At 39.3% G+C, this 22,091-nt stretch overlaps 2 protein-coding genes across 6 annotated transcripts in view; one reads left to right on the forward strand and one right to left on the reverse strand.

Moving 5' to 3' along the window:
- The first annotated feature begins 1,957 nt into the window (after positions 1–1,957).
- Positions 1,958–13,567, forward strand: LOC137291327 (protein AAR2 homolog). 2 transcript variants are annotated; one of them, XM_067822641.1, is made up of 5 exons: positions 1,958–2,116; positions 6,235–6,409; positions 8,728–8,828; positions 11,424–11,520; positions 12,778–13,567. In XM_067822641.1, exons 2-5 carry the CDS (start codon positions 6,243–6,245, stop codon positions 13,547–13,549), a joined length of 1,137 nt encoding a protein of 378 aa, XP_067678742.1. In that variant the 5' UTR covers positions 1,958–2,116; positions 6,235–6,242; the 3' UTR covers positions 13,550–13,567. The 2 variants fall into 2 exon arrangements, with proteins under 2 accessions (XP_067678742.1, XP_067678735.1); XM_067822634.1 differs by lacking the exon at positions 1,958–2,116 and adding an exon at positions 5,639–5,754.
- Positions 13,568–18,785: 5,218 nt separating this feature from the next.
- LOC137291299 (bestrophin-4-like) overlaps positions 18,786–22,091 on the reverse strand; it is a 41,724-nt gene continuing 38,418 nt past the window's right edge. For 3 of the 4 annotated variants that reach the window (XM_067822619.1, XM_067822604.1, XM_067822612.1), the window contains exons 13-14: positions 21,382–21,468; positions 18,786–21,277 (exon numbers count right to left, since the gene is read on the reverse strand). In XM_067822619.1, the coding sequence (XP_067678720.1) occupies positions 21,190–21,277; positions 21,382–21,468 (175 nt within the window). In that variant the 3' untranslated portion in view covers positions 18,786–21,189. The remainder of the gene's footprint in view (positions 21,278–21,381; positions 21,469–22,091) is intronic. The other variant, XM_067822626.1, reaches the window with a different exon arrangement.

Raw genomic sequence — 22,091 nt, forward strand, 5'->3', positions numbered from 1 at the left:
ATGGTTGCAGAGACATTGCGGTCTGCATGGAGTTTATAATGATAGATTGTTTTTCATTGTCTGCAGTGTTTTGGAAAATATTAAAGGCCAATGTGTTGTGATGACTAATATCTCGTTAAGAACATTAACCACACATTGTGAAATCCTGGATATGGCTTTGTTAATTAGTCATCACTTTTCAATTTTTAGACATCGAGACTATAGTTAGACTGACTATTTTTTGAACGCCCCTCGTTCCCAGGAACATATCTTCAGTACGTGCATCCGCAACGTTCCCATCAGCGCAAATATAAAATGAAATAGTCAGTATTCTCACGCTCGTGAAATAAACCTTTCAGAAAATATATTTCATGTTGTATGCACTTTCACATGGTTGTTAAAAATTGACTTACAGTCAACTCTTTCCCAGTAATATTCTAGCTAGAATTAACTGTCTTTTCATGATCTAGCTTGGCAACAATTTTCAGCGGTTGATGTAAAGAGCCCAGTCGGACCCGTGGGTCTTCGAAGACTCCTTGTCAACAATGATGGCGATGATCCTATCAGTAGCGTTCCAGCCATTACGTATTTTAGGCAGTCTAAGTAAACTTAGTCTCAGTGTATTTCGTTACACTCCACCATGGAGTGTAACGAAAAGTACTGAGGATAAGTTTACTTAGACTGGTATTTTAGGCACGTGCCTACACTTATATTTGTCGCCAATTCACCACTTTGCCTGTGACATCAACATCAAGCGAGAGATCCTCCAGTGGACTTCAGTCCTCCATGGGTGATGGGTATGTCATGTAATATGTATTCACTTATCAATGTCCGCAGAGACATGTCAGTAAACCGTGCCATTGATCAGTTAGCTGCTCGGAAGACCAGACGCAAGGATTTCATTGAAGACTGCGCATAGGTTTTCACCTCAGAATAGAGAATTTCTTTTCTTACTGGTCCACATAATTGCCATTTGTTCAAATTATGTTTATATAAATGGTAATCAGAAGCAAGCATTCCAGTTTACATAAGAAAACGCATGCAAAGTGTGTTATATATATTTTGTTGAAAAGAAAACAACCTAGTACATAACTTTTCATGACCAAATATAATAATGACTTTAGCTGAAAGCTGTTTTGTCATCGCTTAAATATGTTACCACGTCCAGCTGTGCCTACACTTCATTTCTATCTAGGGTACGCCCCTGCTAATTTGTGTCCAATCCCGTCCAGCCTTAGACCTAAATATTTAGATCCATGGACCAGTGTTGCTTGGGGACTTTGCTAACCCGGAAGACTAGCGGATGTGTCTGACGTTATAAGCCTGATTGAAAACAACAACAAAAAACATTTAACCTGGCGCGGTTGCCTGTGGTTTCAATAATCATCTCACTGTCCTTGACACGGTTTTCATTTTTGATTGACCATGTTGATCACTGGGTAGTCTGCTCCTGACACGATTATTTCCAGATCGACGCCATGTAGTTGGCATGTTGCTGAGTGAGGCATGCCTCACAACCGTTAACAAAGCAAAGATGACAGACTTATATTAGGTCGTGACTCACTTTCAGCGCACTGATCATGTTTCACCAGTTCTGGAGGACCGCAACAGGTTATAATTACAATTCAAAGAAAGGACAGAAGTCACGATTCTACTGCAGTATCACGACTTTGCCACAGTCGATTACAAACATCATCATATATTCCGGTTCTAAGATTAGAAACTTGATAATTGAGAGTGCAACTGCATGCGCTGCGGAGGTTTGTACTTACTTTCGTAAAAGATTTCCGAGATGATATTTACTGCCTACTACCAGTAGCCGCGCTCCAAACTGTCTGCCTGAGTATGGTTTCACGACGCTTTTAGCAATATTCCTGTAATATATCGATGATGGACACCAGAAATGGGCCTCACATTGTGCACATGTGAGGAATCGAACCCGCGTCTTCAGGCTTGACGAGCGAACGCTTTAACCACTGGACTACCGGACCTGCCCCTATGCGCTCAGACGTACATGTACACGTAGCAGTCAAATCCACGTTGCGGCTCAGGAGACCGCGTTTTTCTCACCGAAGTCCACTGCTGCCTTTGAAATCATCGTTTGATTAGCGTTCCATCTCAGCAATATTTCACCCAGGTATGAAAGCAGCGTGTGAGTTATCCAGGCAGGGATTCATATTTTGAGAACCGATTATGACGGATGATGATTACAGTCAGTTTATTGTGTCTCACTGTACGTGCGTGTGACATCTTTCAATAAAAACTAAATTCTAATTAACCCTTCAGGAGAATATAACCGACACAATGTATAAATTTCCTACCTATCACTACACAAATTCATCAATGATTTTGTCGATATCATTTTATCTAAAACGCTCTGCAGCTGGGACTATACATTGCATTCTTTCAAGGAGACGCTAAAATTAGTTACTTTCTGTTACCCTGCCTCGCGCTCTTCAGTATGGGTAGCAAGGACTGGTCGGCTTGGAGATAGTATTGTATGTGAGGCTTTGTTGGTTTATGCCCCAAACGCGATATTCCTGCGGTTTGATGTCTGTGAACAGTCGAGCTTGGACTAGGCAGTCCAGTGATTGACATCATCAGCATTGGCCGTTGCAGTTGGAATATGTTGACAAGAGTCGACTAAATCAATATTCCAGCAATATGGCGACGAGTCTGGCCAGACATTCCAGTGATCAACACGCATGATCTCCCATCTACACAAATGTGATATGAGTAAACCAAATCAGCGAATTTGGCCGCCCGATCCTCTTAGTCGTCTCTTACGATAAGCATGGGTTGGTGAAAATCAGTTCTTAACCTGAATCTTCACCGGTAGTATGTGAGGGATGCGTTTTAAAACCAATAGATACAAAATACATCCAATCCTTTCAGCATTCAGTGATGTATACTACCCATTCAAAGCTTAGTCTCACTTAAAACACGCACTTCACGTTATGGATATATAGTACCCATGAAAAAATCGTGCAAATGTCGTTCATGTGATCAGCTGCGTTTTGGTGTGAAGTTTTGATAAGAATAAGTTTCATCATTTATTGAACGCATGACGATGGCCTTTTCGACGTTAGGAATTTGTTTTACAATACATCGGTTCATGTGTAAGCTGTCCCTTTAAACAGTATGGATTACTTTTCAAAATTTACTGTTGGACAGCTGCAAGAAATAAGTGACTATATTAACACTAATGAGTCTAAACTTTTGATGTTAAGTATACCGAGGACGCTTGTTTAACGTTTCACTTGTTCTTGTTGGAAACTAGCCTCAGTCTTCAGTCCCGAAGCTGACTTAAATCCACTTGGACTCACAGCTTTGTGTGTTCTGCAGGACCCTATGACCGACAGCTTTTCCACCCAAATAACTAAGAGTGTTATTTTTCATGAAATATCTTTTAGTAATTTCTAGTTTTCATCTCGATCAGCAGCTGTTGTCTGTAAGTGAAACGCCTGTCATTTTCGAGGAATTTACATTTTCACAATTTTTGTTTCCTGGAAATTACTTATATTTTTGCTAAAATGTAGAATCTACAAATTTAGATCAGGGCCCTCAACTTTTTATGGTTCTAGGGTCTTAGGGCCCGCAGCTTGTCAGGGTGACGGACAAGCAGTGGTTGTGTCTTTCATTTCTTTTGCACAACAGCTCTGTTTTGATGCAAAATGAAAATGAAAGTCAGCGTATCACGTTATGTTAAAGCACACGTGAGATGCCTTTCGTGTGCAAGCTAATAATACCATCGACAAGGTAGTTGGTAACCTCACTGACATTCTTGGAACCACTGTTGCGTTGTGTGGTTTAGAAAGGATGATAAATCTCATAACACTGCTGCATGGTGCGACAGAGAATGTAAAATGGTGAAATCACAGAAATTCAAATTATTAGACAATTTGAGACTAACTGGAAGTAAAGAGTTATGAAAGGAATATGTTCATACAAGAAATGATTACAAATATTTATGCAGACAGAAGAAGAGAAAACCGTAAGAGTTCCAAATTCATAATTTAGTGGTCAGTTCCAAGGACAGGAAAATATTCTGGCAAAACCTAAATAAGACGACAAACTACAGGTAAAGCACACCGCAAATCGATCAGGAAGAGTGGAGTGATTATTTTAAAGACACTTTTAACTCTCACAGACAATAAAGTGGATTAATCAAAACGATGAGAGGCTGACTATGCATTTCATTATGTATCCACTGAACCGCGACGTGTCGCCATAGTCGAGACATGAAATCGGTTAAAGCAGCTGATCGGGACGGTATCAAAGCAGAGACAGTGAAATCATGTGCTGATCTTTTAAATGCATATCTAGTCATTGTATATGATGCCATGCTAACTAAAGAAGAATATCCTTTTAGGTGGGCCAATGGGTTAACCGTAGCACTCCACGAGAAAGGCGACATTAACTCGGTCAGGAACTCCCGAGGTATCTCACCCATGGACATTTTCGGAAAGATATTTTGTTCTATTCTAAACAACCGTTTACAAGCATGTGCAACACTTTATGACAAGATTGTTTGAAGCTCAAACATGCATACAACAACTACAACACAACCGATAATATATTTACGTTACAACGAGTACTGCAGCAATACCCATCAAGTCGAGGTGGCCGATTCTCTTGTTTATTTGTGTACTTTAAGAAAGGTTTCACTTCTATAAATAGAACACTTCTCTGGTATTCACTATTACAGAAAGATGTTCATGGACGAGTTCTTAATGTGCTAAAGAATATTTACTCCAAAATAATGTCAGCTGTTCGATTAACCAACATCTCGATCTCTAAATACTTTGACTGTCATAGCGGAGTTAGACGTGGCCGTGTCCGGGCTGAGCCCCTTTTTGTTCACGATATTTATATCAGAATTACGAGTAATGCTAATGAATATTTGTTGGATTGGAATTTTTAGAATTATATGTTTTGCTATAAGCCGATGATTTATATATTTTGATGACTCTGTTTTTGGACTACAAAGAAATATTGACATTCTAAATGACTACTGTACAACTTTGGGATTGCAAGTTAACATGGCTAAAACAGAGATATTGGTTTTTCGAAACGGAGGTAGATAATGTTATTATGAAAAATAGTTTCTTCAAGGAGCACAGTTAAAAACCTCTACACACTACAACCATCGCTCGGAATACTCTCCGCCGCCATATAGCTGGAACATTGCTGAGTGCGGCGTAAAACTAAACTCACTCACTTACCTGGAATACTCTTCTCTACACGACTGTCTTGGACTATAGATCTACACAGATACTTTCGACCAAAGCGAACAAGGCGTCATTTTCAAGACACAAATATGTATGCATGTATGTATGTATGTATGTATGTATGTATGTATGTATGTATGTATGTATGTATGTATGTATGTATGTATGTATGTATGTATGTATGTATGTACGTACGTACGTACGTACGTCGTACGTACGTACGTACGGATGGATGGATGGATGGATGGATGGATGTATGGATGGATACATGCATGTAACGATAATTAATTTCAACATAATTTACCATCCTTATGGTATATCTTATGTCGTTTGTATATCATGTTTAAACATTTCCCGCCATCTCGATTGGAGAGACTTGAACATGTACTTTAAAAACAAGCGTGAACAGATGAGAAGTGTGGTGGTTTAGAGTGACGTCCCTTGAAGGAAGTTGGCATCGTTTGGAAAACGTACAAAACAGAAGTGTAACGTGGGAGCTCTGCTCAGATTGTCATGATCTCAGGACCTTGGGTGCTGGTGTAAGGTAAAACATGATCGTAGACAATATCATAAATTAAACGGAAGTAATGAAAATCGGAAAGATTTCAGCCCGTAAATTTCATTTTATGCCTTAAGTTAACTTGGCTTAGCCTTAAGAATAATTGGGTCTTTTTTAGAAAGCATACCCTAACCCTAAACCTACCCCTATACTTAACATAATACTGAATCTTAAACCTAAACCCTAACCTTTAGAAATACTCATATTAATCAGAATACTTTTCAAGTGGGGTTACGCGTCATATATGAACATTATGATGAAGCTTTGATGCACAGTGCAAGTTTTAATGGTTCACGTGGATTTATTAGATTTATGTATCCTCGTGTTATGCGTTTTCGGACCCATGAGAATATTCATTGTTATCACAATTATAGTTTGGACAATTTTAAAACAAATTTTAAAGAAGAATTAGTCCGAAACTGCAACTTTAGAATACCTATAAACTGATGATGTAATATTTTCTAGATTTCCCAATGGACCAACAAACTGCTCAAGTCTTGTTCAGAGAGGGTGCCACATTCATCTTCCTTGATGTTCCGGTCAATACAGAGTTCGGCATTGACTATGATTCTTGGCAAGTGGGACCCAACTTCCGAGGGGTCAAGATGATACCCCCAGGAATACACTTTGTGTACTTCAGGTGTGTGTACTTGCTGCAGAGTGAGTTTAGTTTCATGCCACACTGAACAATATTCCAGCCAAAATAGTGACAGTAAATAATTGCGCCTGGTCGAAACAATCCAGTGAACAATATCATGAGCATTGTTCTATTGGAATGCAATGACATGTCAAACAAGTCAGCGAGCTCGACCATGCGGTTCTGTTAGTTGCCCCTGTGACAAGCATGGGCTCCAATGGAGGAACTGAACCCTAACATTGTGTTTACAAGTAGTGTAAAACCAGGATTAGAATTATCCTTGCTTTATGGATTTCAGACACCTATGAATATCCATTGTTTACCTGATTTTCGGATGAGCAACTTTAAAACGTGTAACCACACGAGTCATCACCTGAATATTTACAATGTTTATGTCATGCAACCAACCTTGTTACAGTAAACGCCAGTGAAAATTCATGTTTGTTTAGTCCTCAGTCACCCATGCCGGTCGTAAAAGGCATCGGATCGGGTACTGACTTGATTGACACATTGATCGTATTCCAAATTTGTAAATCAATTCTCATGATGTTGATCACTAGGTTGACTTGTCTAGACAAGATCATTGACAGACCATGCTATTTTGAATTTTTGTTGAGTGTGGTGCTATACAAACAAAAACAAAAGTAAACACTGCCATCCGAAAATAGACATAGTACAAAAACTGTATAAACACACGTCTGAAAAGGTAAGACAATTGTATAACAGTATCACAGTTAAGACAAACATATCCTGTTAGAAAATAGACAAATAGCCTACATAATGACACATTTCCTTCCTGTTTTCAATATTACAGTCATGTCCTTTCCATCAATCTGTAAAATGTGTAAATCTGTACATTTCTTTGGTCGGAACAGACAGGTGTCCAGTGTTGGCTCAAGAGAGGGTTTTGGAGTGTTTTGACTCATCAAATTCAGTGAGGACCCCCTTTATTTTACATCTGCCCATTTGACATTGGAAGGGGTCCAGAAACATTATTTTCATCAATTTGGACCCGCTCAAAATTTCATCCCAAATCTAACACTGGGTGTCAATATGTCCAATATGTATGAGTAGGAAGTCAACCGAAAAACACAGCAGCTTGTTTCAATTCAGAGAATGAAGTACAGGCTGTGCCCAACACATTTAAGGTTACAAGCAGCAAGTTGCATCTCAGAATTAATTTTTGTGCATTGAAATGTTGTTTTATTGACTGATCATACTAGAGTCCGAAGTTGATTGGAACTGGGCTTTGGACTTAGGAAAGCAAAAGGCACTGTAAAGTATCCCCTAAGAATCGCTTCATTTGTTTTTTGTTTAACACTATATTTATCTGTATTTCAGGGTAAATATCTGGGTTAGAATTGAGCTTCTTTAACCCATACTTGTCATATGATGTGACTAACAGAATCAGGTGATCAGAAGTGCTGACTTGATAAACACATGTCATCTTATCTCAGTTGTGTAGATTGATGCACATGCTGTTGATCACTGGATTGTTTGGTCCCTTTTGAATTATTTACAAACCACTGGCATATAGATGGTATATTGCAGAGAGTGGCGTTGAACAACGAACAAAGAAAACTGTTCCAAGTTCCAATATGGTAACCTGTAAATAATCAAGTCTGGATCAGAAAACCCTGTGATTGATATCATGAGCATCACACTATTCAACTAGGTTATGATGGTGTGTGTCAACCAAGTCAACGAGCCGGACAACCCAGTTCCTCATGGGACAAACCTGCGTTCCTCAATATCGAATTATTCCAAATAAAACATATTATCAGTGATGGCAGCATGAATACAAAATGCGACAATGTTCCACCCCTCCTCCAACCCAACATTTGACTTGTAAAATCTTTCGCCCTTGTACCTCATGACAGCAGAAACCTGTGACGATACAAGTGAAAACTGATCTGCAGCCACCATTGCTTGTCTTAGGAGGCAACTGATTGGATAAGATATGCTGACTTGATTCATGTATGTCATTTGTCTCCATTATATCGTCTTTAGGGGCAGTGAGGTTAAGGTGTGTGCTCGTCACTCTGAAGACCTGGGTTCATCGACCCACATGGGCACAACATGTGAAGCCAATTTCTGGTGTCCTCTGTTGTGATATTCCTGGAATATTTCTAAAAGCAGCGTAAAACCAAACTCACTAAGATATGTTGATTGACCGTCATGATGTCAATCATAGAATTGCTAGGTCACCCCTTCTGCTGATATGGCAATTCAGAAGGAAATGCATTCTTGCTCACTGGGATTTTTACTGTCCTGTCGCCCCCTGTAAAAATAAATGGAAGATTCAACTGCTGTTGTTTCAGTGCATGCAACAAGGAGGGACAGACTGCTCCCCGAAGTGGATTCTTTCATAATTTTCAACCAAGGGAGATTGTTGTCAGAAAATGGGACAAGTTGACAGAAGGTAGGTTCAGCTCAATTTGTTGCGTTTGTTGAATACAGTCAGACCGTGTTAATCCGAACACTTCTGTTTTTCATCAAAAACGTTTGGATAGTGAAGCGTACGGACTACTGAAACGAACTTTTATGAACACAACTACAGTAGGTTTACTTCCCTTTGACATGACAATACAAAAACATACGAACGTATACAAGTTGGCTGAATGTGCGATGTGGTGTTTAGGGGCAAGAAATCAACTTTCACGTTGGTCAGTTTGACATTGGCATACCTGTGACTGGCAGGATTGTTACGCAGTAAGATCACGTGTCAACCACGTGATTGCATCTGTCTGTCAAATGATCACAGCCATTCACAAAACATATCCAATGTCCGAAATTGTGCTCTTGCCGATAGACTGTCCGAATTCTTGACCAAAATGTTTACACATAAGATAAAAATTGGCTTTAGGGTTTTCTCTTTTTTGTGTGCTGCAGTAATTTCACATCATTATGACTGACAAGCGCCAGGTGATCTCATTTTGACACGATCAGTGTTTTATACAGGAAGTAAGCATGACAGGTATTACTCCAACTAACCAAAAGTGAGACCTACTAATTGATCAAAATCACAAACTAATGACATCTTCAACTCGCAAGTGTCACTTAACAATTACCACTGAATGGGGCTCATGGTGTGAAGGGATTATCCCAACCTTTTTGATGTACTGCTGGATTAATGAAGCAAAACTATGTGTAATTAGCTAATCTGTTACCGCTGATTAACGTTCGGATACGGAGAGTGAAGCACCGGATTACTGAATCAACAGGCAATGAGTTTACATAGTAAACCAGATTGGTTACAGCTAGCTATTGTTCGGATATCGCGGGAATCGGATTGTCGGGGTCCGGACTAACGCGGCCTGACTGTATACTATTCAGCATTCATACTCATTTTTTAAAGGCCATGTGCAACATGAAACACAACTTTGCAGATTCTGATACCTTTAGATATGCACTTCCCGAAACAAATCATTAAGAATGCCAATTCAAGCAATGAAATTGAAAAAAATTGTGATGGAAAAAAGCCTGCGAAATTGGAGTTCAAACGATTCACTAATTTTCCCCCTTCGCTGGGGAAAAGGTGGTTTCAACAACTAATGCATGCACAGTGAATAAGTGTGCAGAGCTTGTAACAGTGTGCCTGCCTATAGTATGAGATAATAAGGAGTAGTCTTAAAAGAAGCAAACAACAAACATGTTGATTGTGATAAGCAGACTTTGTCACAGAGAAAATTCAATGTCTGGTTTATTGACACCTATATGTCTGCCTGCCTGTCTGCTAATGACAATATGCAATACACAACTTCAATCATTGGCCACATCCAATTATTTGAAATTAACACCTATTGTGCTTATAAGCCATAAACGAAGAGCTGACTAAAGGTATTGGCAAATGTACCAGTGGCCAGTGCATTTTATGTATCATGAATAAGTGATAACTGTGTTTTAATTATGTTGATTTTTTGGTTGCCTGTGACCTTTGAAGTTTTAAGCAAACACCCATGAACATGTGGGCATGAACTGATCTCCAGTTACCCATGCTTGTCATATATGACATAATAAATTCCTATCTTCATTTCGTGATCTGCTCTATCATTACCCAATGGTTTAAAAATCCCATCACCTGAGACCTGGGACAAGTCAGTGTTCATTTTGGACAATCAAATTATGGTATCTTATTTGTGCGTGGGCTACAAGATAATTTCTCCTTACGATTTTAGACTGCAAATACGCTTGGATTTCATGCCACATCTGCTCAAACTGTTGCTGTTAAACGAAACAATGATAGTATAGTAGAGTTACCTTTCGTTGTCATTTATCACTTGTCCTCTGAACTCAGCATTAACATCAAATACCATGTAGATTCATTCTTTCATAATTACATCATCATGATTATGTCATAGAAATCAGGGAAAGTGGTAAATTAATGAGGACAAGTTACTTTCTTAAGTAACTGTGGCAAGTGGCTTTTCAAAATAATTTTTAAACCTTGTTACCTATAAATTTCTTAGATCAAGACCGTACAGTAACCACAGTTGTCAATGCAGACACGATTGCCAAAAGACGGGTGTGTTTGTTTACACTATGAAAGTAGTACCTAAACTTTGCATGTGACCTCTCTAATTAACATTGACATCCGTATATGATCAAGTGATGTTTGCGTGCATCAGCATTCAAAATACCATCCTGCCCGACAGTCTGGGTAATTTGCAACACAGACTGCCAGTTTCTTCACCTGCTGGTTGGATTAAATCTTATGTATGTGAAAGATATTTTGTGGACAGGCAGGTTTGGTCAAGGCTGGCAAGTTTTAGATCTAACCAGCCCTGTGATCTAGCTGAATGTGTGGGGAGTTTCATACCCTGCTTACAGACTTGACAGTGGATGTGTAAAATTCCTGATTGTTTTGAAGTCTTTTTCAGGTGCCTGTGAATTCCACACCATGGTATAACTGGAAAACTGACACTATAAAATTTGACATCACCAGACCTTCAAGTAACTGCTATTTACTTGCAACTTGTTTCAAAACTAATGCTATTAAACATACAACTTATTCCAGACATGACCAGCGAAGGAGTGACTGCAGATGACATAGAGCGATTCTCATCCAACATGCAAGAACTAGACAGATTTCTTGGACCCTACCCTTATGAAAAGTATGTACACATCAACACATTGTTGATTATAGTTTGTAATAGTACTGTGATCTACTCAGTCATAATAGACTGAACCAGATCAGACAATCCAAAGAAAATTGTTACCATTGTCATAATAGACTGAACCAGATCAGACAATCCAAAGAAAATTGTTACCATTAGTTACCATGAATAATTAGATTTTAAGATCTGGAGAATTTACTCTTATGTATGGGACATGTTATCTAATATTTTTATAAGACTATCAGGCTGGCTAGCTGTAAATTTAGACTGATTGTTAGGAATCTAGTAAGTCTCAGGCTGTTGGATGGTCCTCATTCATACACCATTATTGTGATGGCTCACAGAAAATAAACTAATCAGGAGTTCAAAAATCCTATCGCCTGACGTCTAGGACAAGTCAGTTTCCATTTCGGGCAATCAAATAATGGTACCTTACTTGTTCATAGGTTACTAGATAATTTCCACTTATGGTTTCAAACTGCAATTAAACTTTGATTTCATTTGATATCGGTTCAAAATGTGGCTATTAAATTTCGCAATTGTAATAAGGTAGAGTTATTGTTTTTTGCTATTTACCACTTTTTGATAAATAGTCCAGTACACAGTAACATCATATACCATACTGAATTATTCTTTCAAAATTACATCATCATGATTATGTCATATAATGAGGGCAAGTGGAATATTAGTTACTTTCCTAAAGTCACTTTCCTTGTGGCAAGTGGTTTTTAATATAATTTTTTAACCCCTGCACATTTGCATGTGTATTGTAAGTCAGATTGGAAAGAGAAGGGTCTTGGAGGACGTTTAAATGTGAACACAATGAAGTGACACTGATAAAAGTGCTTTTGGCTCACTTTGACATTTCTTTTACTTGACAGCCCTACCTTTTAGTCTCCACATCCTTATATCACAGTTACATTTAAAATGCCATTTTGGAAGTTAAAGTCTAATGATTATATTCGGTAAACTACAGTTCCTTGTTAGGTTTTAGATAAAATGTTCGTGGAAAAAGTCAAGGGAGATAAACAACCTTGAAAATATGGTTTTGGTGATAAGAGATCATGCCAAAGATAATTTGAAATAAACAGCTTTGAAAATATGGTCTTGACAATAAGAGGTCATGTCAAATATTACTTAGGAGCTTTGAAAGTATGACTTTGACAATTGTCATGTCAAATACCAACATGAGGAAAGGAGTCTGTACAAATGTTAGAATAACTGAAGTATTTAAATGATAATTTCTTGTTGCAGCTACAAGAAGTGGGTATCAATGACAAACCACATATCCAAAACAGTTCTGGAACATGTTCTGCCAGACAGTGGTATGGTACGTTCTGTCACACAGTTTGAGTCCAAGGCAAGCACTTCTCAGTCCAGGAAGCAAGACCGAGACCAACAATCAATGGAGACTGAATCCATGGACAGTTGGTCTAATAATGTGTCAGCAGAAGACAGTGAGATGAAGTTTCTCCCTCACATGACAGTTATACCTGGAACCAGTATCCGGTACAGCAACATCACAAAACATCGGTACCCGCCTGGCGCAACTCCTGCTGAGGTCACGCGATACAGCATGGATTCCTCGTTTCTCCTGGAGACCATTCTCAACGATTGGTATTCTGACTCATCGCTTGGGATTCTTGGAGAAATCCAGTTTGCATTCATTTGTTTTCTGATTGGTCAGAATTATGATTCATTCGAGCAGTGGAAGAAATTGGTTCATGTTCTGTGCACGAGTGAAGAGGCTCTGTCCGTGCACACAGAACTTTTCCTCCAGCTGATTACTGTCCTACATTTTCAGATTCGGGACATACCGGAAGACTTCTTTGTTGATATTGTTTCACAGAATAACTTTCTGACTACAACACTGCAAGAGTTTTTCTCAAACTTGAAGTCAAATCCTGTTGACAGCAACCTTAAACGCAAGGGATTGAAATTTTGTGATCATTTAACAGAAAAATTTAAGTGGGATTTTATGACTGAGCCTGATGACTATGCACCTGTTGTTGTTGAAACTGAATAATAAAAAAATGAAGTGTGTCGTGTCATCTAAATTTTTCTCCAAATGATCTCCATGGTGTGTAGGTAATGTGATTTTATTTCATTGAAACACTGGCTCATGTAAAAATCTGGAATTTGAAGCGAAATGAGAATTGAATTTTCTGTGAGTTGAGTAATTGAGTTATGAATTATATTCTGCTTAGAAAACTAATGTACCTGTGGAGCTATAACCTTACAAGCATGTTCAATACTAATGTTGCCATTTGATTGTTCAAGAATTTCAGTAGGCTAACCCTAAGTCTCTGAATATACATATTTTTCTGAAAACAAATATTTTCCAACGAATTGAAAAGGAGTCCCAGTGAGATGGAAGATCCTGAACTTAGGGAAATCCAGACTTCTTGTCTAGACTTTTTATTCTGAAAACCTCCCACGTAACATATTTTGCACGATATATGTATATCCTTAATTTAGTATGAAGTGTAGACTGTTAAACAGACTCAGTCAGTTATGACATACAACATAAGAGACTGTTCATAACGTATGGCTTGGGGTGTTAACAAACCTTGGGTGTGCCAGAAATCTATGTTGATGAGAAAACAAAATGTAGTTTAAACGATGAGAGCGAGATCTCTTTACTAACTACACATATTACATATAATGATATTTCCCCGGAAATCATATAATAAAGAAACACTCGCTGTTCAGAGTTGCGCCCCTTTGGTCACTCCTGAAACCCGCGATCTTGGGTTCAAATCCATGCACATGAGTTTCACCAAGAGGTAAGGTCGGAATAATGCGAAAATGTTGCTTTACATGACAATCGTATCTTTGGCTAGTTGTGTTTGTGACCTGTATGATTCGCAAACATTGGCGAGAATTTATATCTGTCCCTTTAACCCCATTTTAATGTTTTCATTTTTTATGTTGACCTGCAAATGGTTACAAAGCATATGTTGGTTATCACAACCAAACAGATAACTTCTTTGAGTGGCATTGTAATAGCTGAGGCGCACGTAGTCCAGTATATAACTAGACGACTTCGCACTATACCAAGGTGTGCTCGATGTACGAGGGTTGGCTGAAAAGTTCTCAGCCTGAGTGCTTTTTCCCCACCAGGTAGAGACAGGTGTTTGCCACCAATGAGGACAATCATTTAGTGAATCATAGACACAAGAACTACAAACGTACTAATAGTTTTTTTCTCAACTACAGCTCTTTTGGTAAACCTACCCTCTGAAATCATCAGAAATGGACAAAACTGAATACAGGGCAGTCATCAAGTACTTGCAAAAGAAAGGGATGTCCCCAACACAGATACATGCTGACATGGTCTCCACTCTAGGGGATGATGCTCCTTCATTTTCCACAGTAAAGAAGTGGGCTGCAGAATTTAAGCGTGGCAGACAAAGCCTTGATGATGACCCACGCTCAGGAAGGCCTTCAACAGCAACCACTCCAGAAAACATCACGCGAGTGCTCGATATGTTAATGGATGATCGACGATTGAATACTCGACATATTGCTAGTGTAGTGGGCATCTCTCATGAGAGGGTTGAGCATATTATCACCAACGAATTAGGAATGACTAAAGTTTCTGCAAGATGGGTGCCAAAGCTCTTGACAGCAGAACCGAAACGTGTCAGGTTCCAGACGTCCCTTGACAATTTGCGTCGTTTTGAAGCAGATCCCGATGATTTTGTGGCACGATTTGTAACCATGGATGAGACCTGGATACATCACTTTCAACCAGAAACAAAACTACAGTCAAAACAGTGGAAGCATCCTGATTCACCAGCTCCGAAGAAAGCCAGGTCTGTTCCTTCAGCTGGAAAGGTGATGACATCAGTCTTTTGGGATTCCAGGGGTATTCTGCTCATTGATTATCTTGAAAAAGGTCAAACTATCAACGGCAGATACTATGCTGATCCAATGAACCAGTTGCGAGAAGCAATCAAAGCCAAACGACGAGGGAAGATCGCTAAAGGTGTCCTCTTCCACCAAGACAATGCGCCTGTTCACAAATCGGTGGTGGCCATGTCAACAATCCGCGATTGTGGCTTTGAACTCATTGACCATCCTCCTTATTCACCTGATTTGGCTCCTTCTGACTTCCACCTGTTCCCCCAAATGAAAAAGGAACTCGCCGGTTGCCATTTTGCAAGTAATGATGACGTCATTTCCGCTGTGACTGATTTTTTAGGGTAGTTGAAGAAGATTTCTTCCTGACCGGGATTCGGGCCTTGCAGCATCGCTGGCAAAAGTGTGTGAACTTGGAAGGGGACTATGTAGAAAAATAAATTACAAACGTGGACTTTGTAACTTTTTTTCACAGTGAGGCTTAGAACTTTTCAGCCAATCCTCGTAGGCCTTGGCTGGAATACGAGTTTATTCATATGAACTAAGGCGCACAGTATTGAACACGCTTATGGATAGCAACGCCTTTTATTTTGTATGTGCGATGTTTCGATACACGTTCCAGCTTGACAACGGTACCAAAATCTGTATCGAAACAACGCTCCTACGAAATAAAAGAATTTGTTATCGATAACGTTTGTTCAATAAAGCCAGTCGGATACTCGTTGCTTGAGTTTGTTACAAAATAGCGTCGGTATTTGAGAGAAGTGAAACGAAACAAAGTGACAACACATATTTGTCGTGTACAACTGATCCTGCCTTAATATTTGTATAACGTCGACATTTTACCAAATATTACGCCATCTTACCTCAGACAGGAATGTCGGATCGTGATTGGCTGAGACCCATTCTATTATATCCAATGTACCCTGCTAACATAAGATATAAACCGCCATAAGCCTGCTCCTGTGGCTATATGTCAGTCTTACATTTACAAAATATCCATCCAATTTAAAATTCCATTCTCCGGATATTTAGGGTATTATCGGAAACAACTTTAGGGGATATAACCTCGATATGATCTGGAGTGCCGTGGGGTGATTTCCTCGTCTAGCGGTTCCGGGGGTGACATGATTTTATATATCCCAGAAAACATAACATACTATAGATGATACATGGAAAAAAACTGCGCTTCCCTCAAGAGATGTAGGCGGGTTACATAGAAACTCAATTACATATCAGAGCGGTTTAAGACCAAATGCGCTCGTTCATATGCCAAAAGACGATAACGTGTTTGTTCTGAACGTAAATGCATGATGCATGTCAAATGATAGGACGTAAACGTGTTTGTAACCCAGGTACCACTGTTTCACTAATCTTTGCTGACAAATACAAGATATTCCCGCGATATAGCACGCTTAACCAAGAGGAACGATAAATCATTGTTTGGAGATCACAACAAAAGCAACTTGTAAATAGTTTTTCCATAAAGATATAACTGGGCAACGCCGAGAAACATTGCCTCGTTGTCCTAGTACGCCAGGCGTTATCATTATGTATACACGAGTAAATAGTTTTGAAGCTTGTGACTTTTTAACATTCATTACTAAGCCTTGAACAATGTTGGCATCTCATGTTAGAAATATACGACTCATCATTGTTTTGTCGCTCAATAAGACAATAAATGTGGATGGAATACATGTCTCACAACAACGAGAAATATATCTGGCCTGGGGCGTTCTTTTGTACAGAAAAACAACGGCCACTAGTCGTACATTTCTTAAACAAATATGTGTATATCAGCGTCAGTTTTTAAAAGTTACGAAACCAGATGATATAGGTGTACGTTTAATGTTTAGAGATTTGTGACACGAGTGTTGGGCACCAAACAGACATAATCTCATTATTTTCATCTTTTTTGACTCGATGATATATCACTTAGACAAAAAGCCTAATATTTTAGGCAGCGCATAACAAGGGGCAGTTCGGGACATATGCGAAAGTCATTATGACATATTCGAAGGTCACCATGATTTTGATTTGACATAAACCGACGTCCTATCTCCCCTGTAAGTTATATCTAGATGACCAGAGTGCCTGATATGGCTTACGTGCAACACAGCATTATTACACTCCTTTAATATATACTCTTAAAAAAAATAGGCGAACTTCATATTAAATGTGCGATTGAGAAAGCTGGAGATATATCGGAGGCTGTCTGTACTGAAATGATAACTGTGAATGTTTTAAAGTGCATCACCACTTGTACCTTATTACTATAGTTGTTTGTACAGTAATCGCCTTGGAGAGAAGACTGGTGTGTGACGTGAATTCTGCATGTGTACGATTTTCATTTCCAAAGAATAAAAAAGAAATGTTTTTAAAGGATCCTACGAAGTCTTATCAAGCCAGTCGCACATTGTATGTAGCGTGCCGACAGTGCCACAGATACAGTCGCATCTGCGGGAACGTAGATATCTGTCAGTCTTTTGCAGAAGTCAACAGAAAGACACAATCTTAGTTTACTGGTGCTCCATATTTCACAAAGTGTTGGAAAATGTAACCGCATGATTTTTTTTCTCTCAGTTATCCAATATCAGGTAGGAATCGAGCAGTTTCATTCATTATTATTGTGGGTTTAGCTATGGGTTAAGTTGTTATTTAACGCCATGTAATGTCTGTCTGTATTGCGTCCGTCTGTGCATGATGGAGTCTGGACCCGGCGATGTATACATAGTACAAGTGATTGACATTATGGGCACCGATATTTAACAACTGGGATATGATGACACGTGTAAACAGTGTCAACGAGTCTGACCACGCAGTCCCGTTAGTAGCATGTTACGACAAACAGCGGTTCTGGAACATCAGTTCTAAACTGGTTCTTTATGGGTCTCGAAGACCATTGATTCTGATTGTTGGGTTGTCTGCACTGGACATGTTCACAGTTCCACAGTCCGACTCTGACAGAAATCCGTTTCTATTAGATTATTACGGCCACTGGTATTGCGTACGAATCTTTGACTGAAATGTAGTCCTGTATGGACAGATGTCTGGATTAATCAGAGTCCGGTATGGACATATTGCATTGTTATCACCTCAGTCACAAACATTTCTCGATGTTCTGAAACACTGTTTGAGATCAGGTGATCTCCGCTTGTATGTTCGATGTGTTCCTTTTCTGGGTAGTTGGGGAAGCCCTATGGTTAAAGCATTTGTTCGTCACGTAGAAGGCCATGTTCGATTCCGCACGTGGATACAATATATGAAGCCCATTACTGGTGTCCCCCGCCGTGATATTCCAGGAATATTGTTAAAGCGGCGTAAACCTAAGTTCACTCTGGGGTGGTTTTCAGGCGTCTTTTTTCGGATTGTTATAGCCATAAAACACATGAAGTCAATTCGTTCGTATAAAATTTAATTCACAATATGTACACTCTTGATTATACCTTTCATTAGAGAAAAGAAAAGATAATCGGATATATGTCTAGGAGAGACCGTTGGCAATAAACTAATGTTATTCACTTTGCCGTCGGTCTTTCCTCACTTATTGTTTCAAAAATACGTGTTGGAGGGATATGTTCGTGAATGTTTTGTCTGAAATGCTCAAAATACGTCAGTTGCACAAAGCAAAATTAGCCGTACGACTTTCGTACGACTCTGTTAAGGTATGGGAGTTACGATCACCTTAGGAGTAAGTGGGTTTAGTTTTACGCCGCACTCAGCAATATTTCAGCTATATGGCGGCGGTCGTTGAATAATCGGGTCTGGACCAGACAATCCAGTGATCAATAATGATATATTTTACAAGATAAGGTGAATTTGTGTGTGTACAAAATCAAGCGAAGCCTATGGCACCCGAGATTGGTGTAAACATATTCCTACGCCAAAACACTGAAATACCAGGAAGTGAAACTGTAGGTTAACGTAACATGATTGATCGTGGATAATTCCCAAACGTTCATAACAAAAGGGAAACATTCCAGTTGAAAAATAATTGGCCAATAATTTACTGAAGGCCATTAGGGCCTCCACACATTTGAAACTGCCGGTCCGATACAATAACAACCGGGTTGGTGGTTATTTCGGACGCTGATCCCACTCACCCCCTATTGCTGCATCTTGATGGCGTATATGTCTGGGTTTAGATTCCTTGTGTAATATTGTGTGTTTGTGTAGGACAGATATATTTGTTTCAAACAAATAATAGCTAGAATCTCATGCGCTTCACCGCACAGAATAGATAATAAGTTGTCTTCCCAGGGGAAAAATGCAGAAAATATCCATTTTATAGTTGAAAACAAAGTCATGCCTACACGTTGATTCTTGCCTACGCGTTACGTAGAGGGAACGAAGTTAGTCCAACAGATGTTAAATAGGCACGTGTGATCGGTAGTTTGTCCAAGGATGGAAGTACATCTGTGTGGGTCTTTGGTTTGTTTCTGAAAACCACGAGTGGTCGAATCATTAACGCATCCGAACTTTATGTGTGTCGAATGGAGGAAAGACCTCTTAATGTCAGTCCTACAGCTTGTAAACATGCACATTTTTACTAAGAGGTCAGCTGATGTTGTAAGGCACCGGGCTTATATGTACATATATTAAAAGTATATAAAATGACCAATTCATAATTCCAACTTGTTCCTGGAACTATCCATGATTAAATGGCTTCCCTGATGAACTTATCATGTAACTGAATCATAAACGCTTTTGCATGGTTCTTGGAGGATATAATTTGTTAAGCACTCACACCCATTCACAGCCTGTACTCATCCCATGTGCAGCCCTGGCAACAAATACTCAACCCATTCTCTACCAATCTCATCTCTGGCTGGGCCTTTTGGGTGATAACAGAAATACACAATGTATTTACACAATTAAAGAACATGATATCGGTGTGTGTCATTACATTCTGGTTAAGCAATATTGGCACCTCATAAATAGCGTTATGACTGGCTCCTGTCCAACGAAACGAAATGGGAGGCTGTAGCCGATTCCTCCATACAGTATTTACTAGTCGTCGGTATTAGATGCCTTATTGTTTTTAAAGTAAGGGATCAGTAAGCTTTATCGCCCACATTATTTTCAAGATGTATACATGTCTCAAGGATAATTTTCATTCGTAATTAAGGCCACTACGCACGTGATCTTGTAACTGGTATTGTATGTGTTAGCACTTCACATTACTCCACCGCCTGGCTAAAATCTGTGCGTGTTGCGTATGCCAGCAGTAGAAAGAGTTTATGATGCGTCTTGTTACCCTTAATCTGGCTTGTTATTCTGAACTATTCATTTTTTATGAAAGGAACGGCACGAGTGATTAAACAGAAACGTTATACACTCACGCGTCATATCAGATACATCAACACCGAAGAAAACTGTAAAACGCGTCTATGGGCCTGTCGTGTTTGGACAAAGTTCGGAGTTCCAACCCGTTTATGAGTCATGTTGATATGCCCAATATCAAATGACACATGGGTGAGATACTTTATATCACCCAAGCGAACAGCAAGAAGTGATGTCCCTTGATTGTGACGCCATTGTTACGACGACGTTTCCGACGGAATGAAATCAGAAAGTTTTCGTTGATAAAAACATTTTTCCATGCATGATCCTAAGGTTAGTTTGGTGCTGTAAGGCAGAGCGATATGCACTGTTCACGTGACAAACTATTGGCAAAACAAACCACCCATACGGTAAATCCGAATGGCAATTCGATGGAGATGTGTTGATACTGGAAACAGCTTGGGTTGCACCCCATATGGAATCTGGCCTCAATGTGAGCATAGCTATTCGGCTTGTGTATCAGAGTTCATCAATGCTGACTGTCGGTATGATAGGTGTCTGGTCGGAGTAAGATTCTCTTGGGTCAAGGTCACTCAATTCCGTGTCGCTGAAACGAAAACAGTACTGTTCTCGAATCTGTCCGAAACATTAGACTTAGCAACCCCACACCAGATAAATAACATCAGCACCTCTAATAACTATCAATCTTACTTTGCTGTTGTGTTCTTTGAACTGTCGGTATTCTGCCCCTCGTCGAATGTGACCTTTGTCGCCTTCAGGTCAAGGTCCTTCGCTTCGCTGAAAAAGTGAATATCGGCATGCGCAAATTATAATTGGGTCTTGATTTAGTTCATTCGGCGATAAATGAAAGAAGGTACAAGGTAAGCGGATATAAAATTCCGAAACGATTGCGTACGTTGATATCCAGTGCGCCTGTTTTTCCTGAAAAGTAAATTCAGTTTTAGTAAAAGCAACAATCCCATCTGACTATATACAGTGGAAGCTCTCCTATCCGGCATGCTCTCAATACTGGCACTAGAAGTTGGTCCCGTCAGAAGCTAGGTAATTACGAGTTCCGGTTTAGAGGGCTTCAACAGTACTTACACGTTTCCATTCACAGTGGGTTTGAGACAGTTCCCTTGCGTAATACAAATATTTGTACTTTGGTATTCTAAATATCATATTTGTACTTGGGTATTCCAAACTATCATATTTGTACTTGGGTACTAAAAGTATCATATTTGTACTTGGGTATTCAAAATATATGTTCTTGGCTATTCGCAAATATTTGTACTTGGATATTCGAAATATTTGTCCTTGGTTATTCAAAATATTAGCACTGGGTATTCAAAATATTTGTACTTCCTTGAGTGTAACCTATATGTTTCAACTGACATAATTTATTCATGTGTTGCCCCAAG

The sequence above is a fragment of the Haliotis asinina genome, chromosome 1 (assembly GCF_037392515.1).
Source record: "Haliotis asinina isolate JCU_RB_2024 chromosome 1, JCU_Hal_asi_v2, whole genome shotgun sequence".
NCBI lineage: Eukaryota > Metazoa > Mollusca > Gastropoda > Lepetellida > Haliotidae > Haliotis > Haliotis asinina.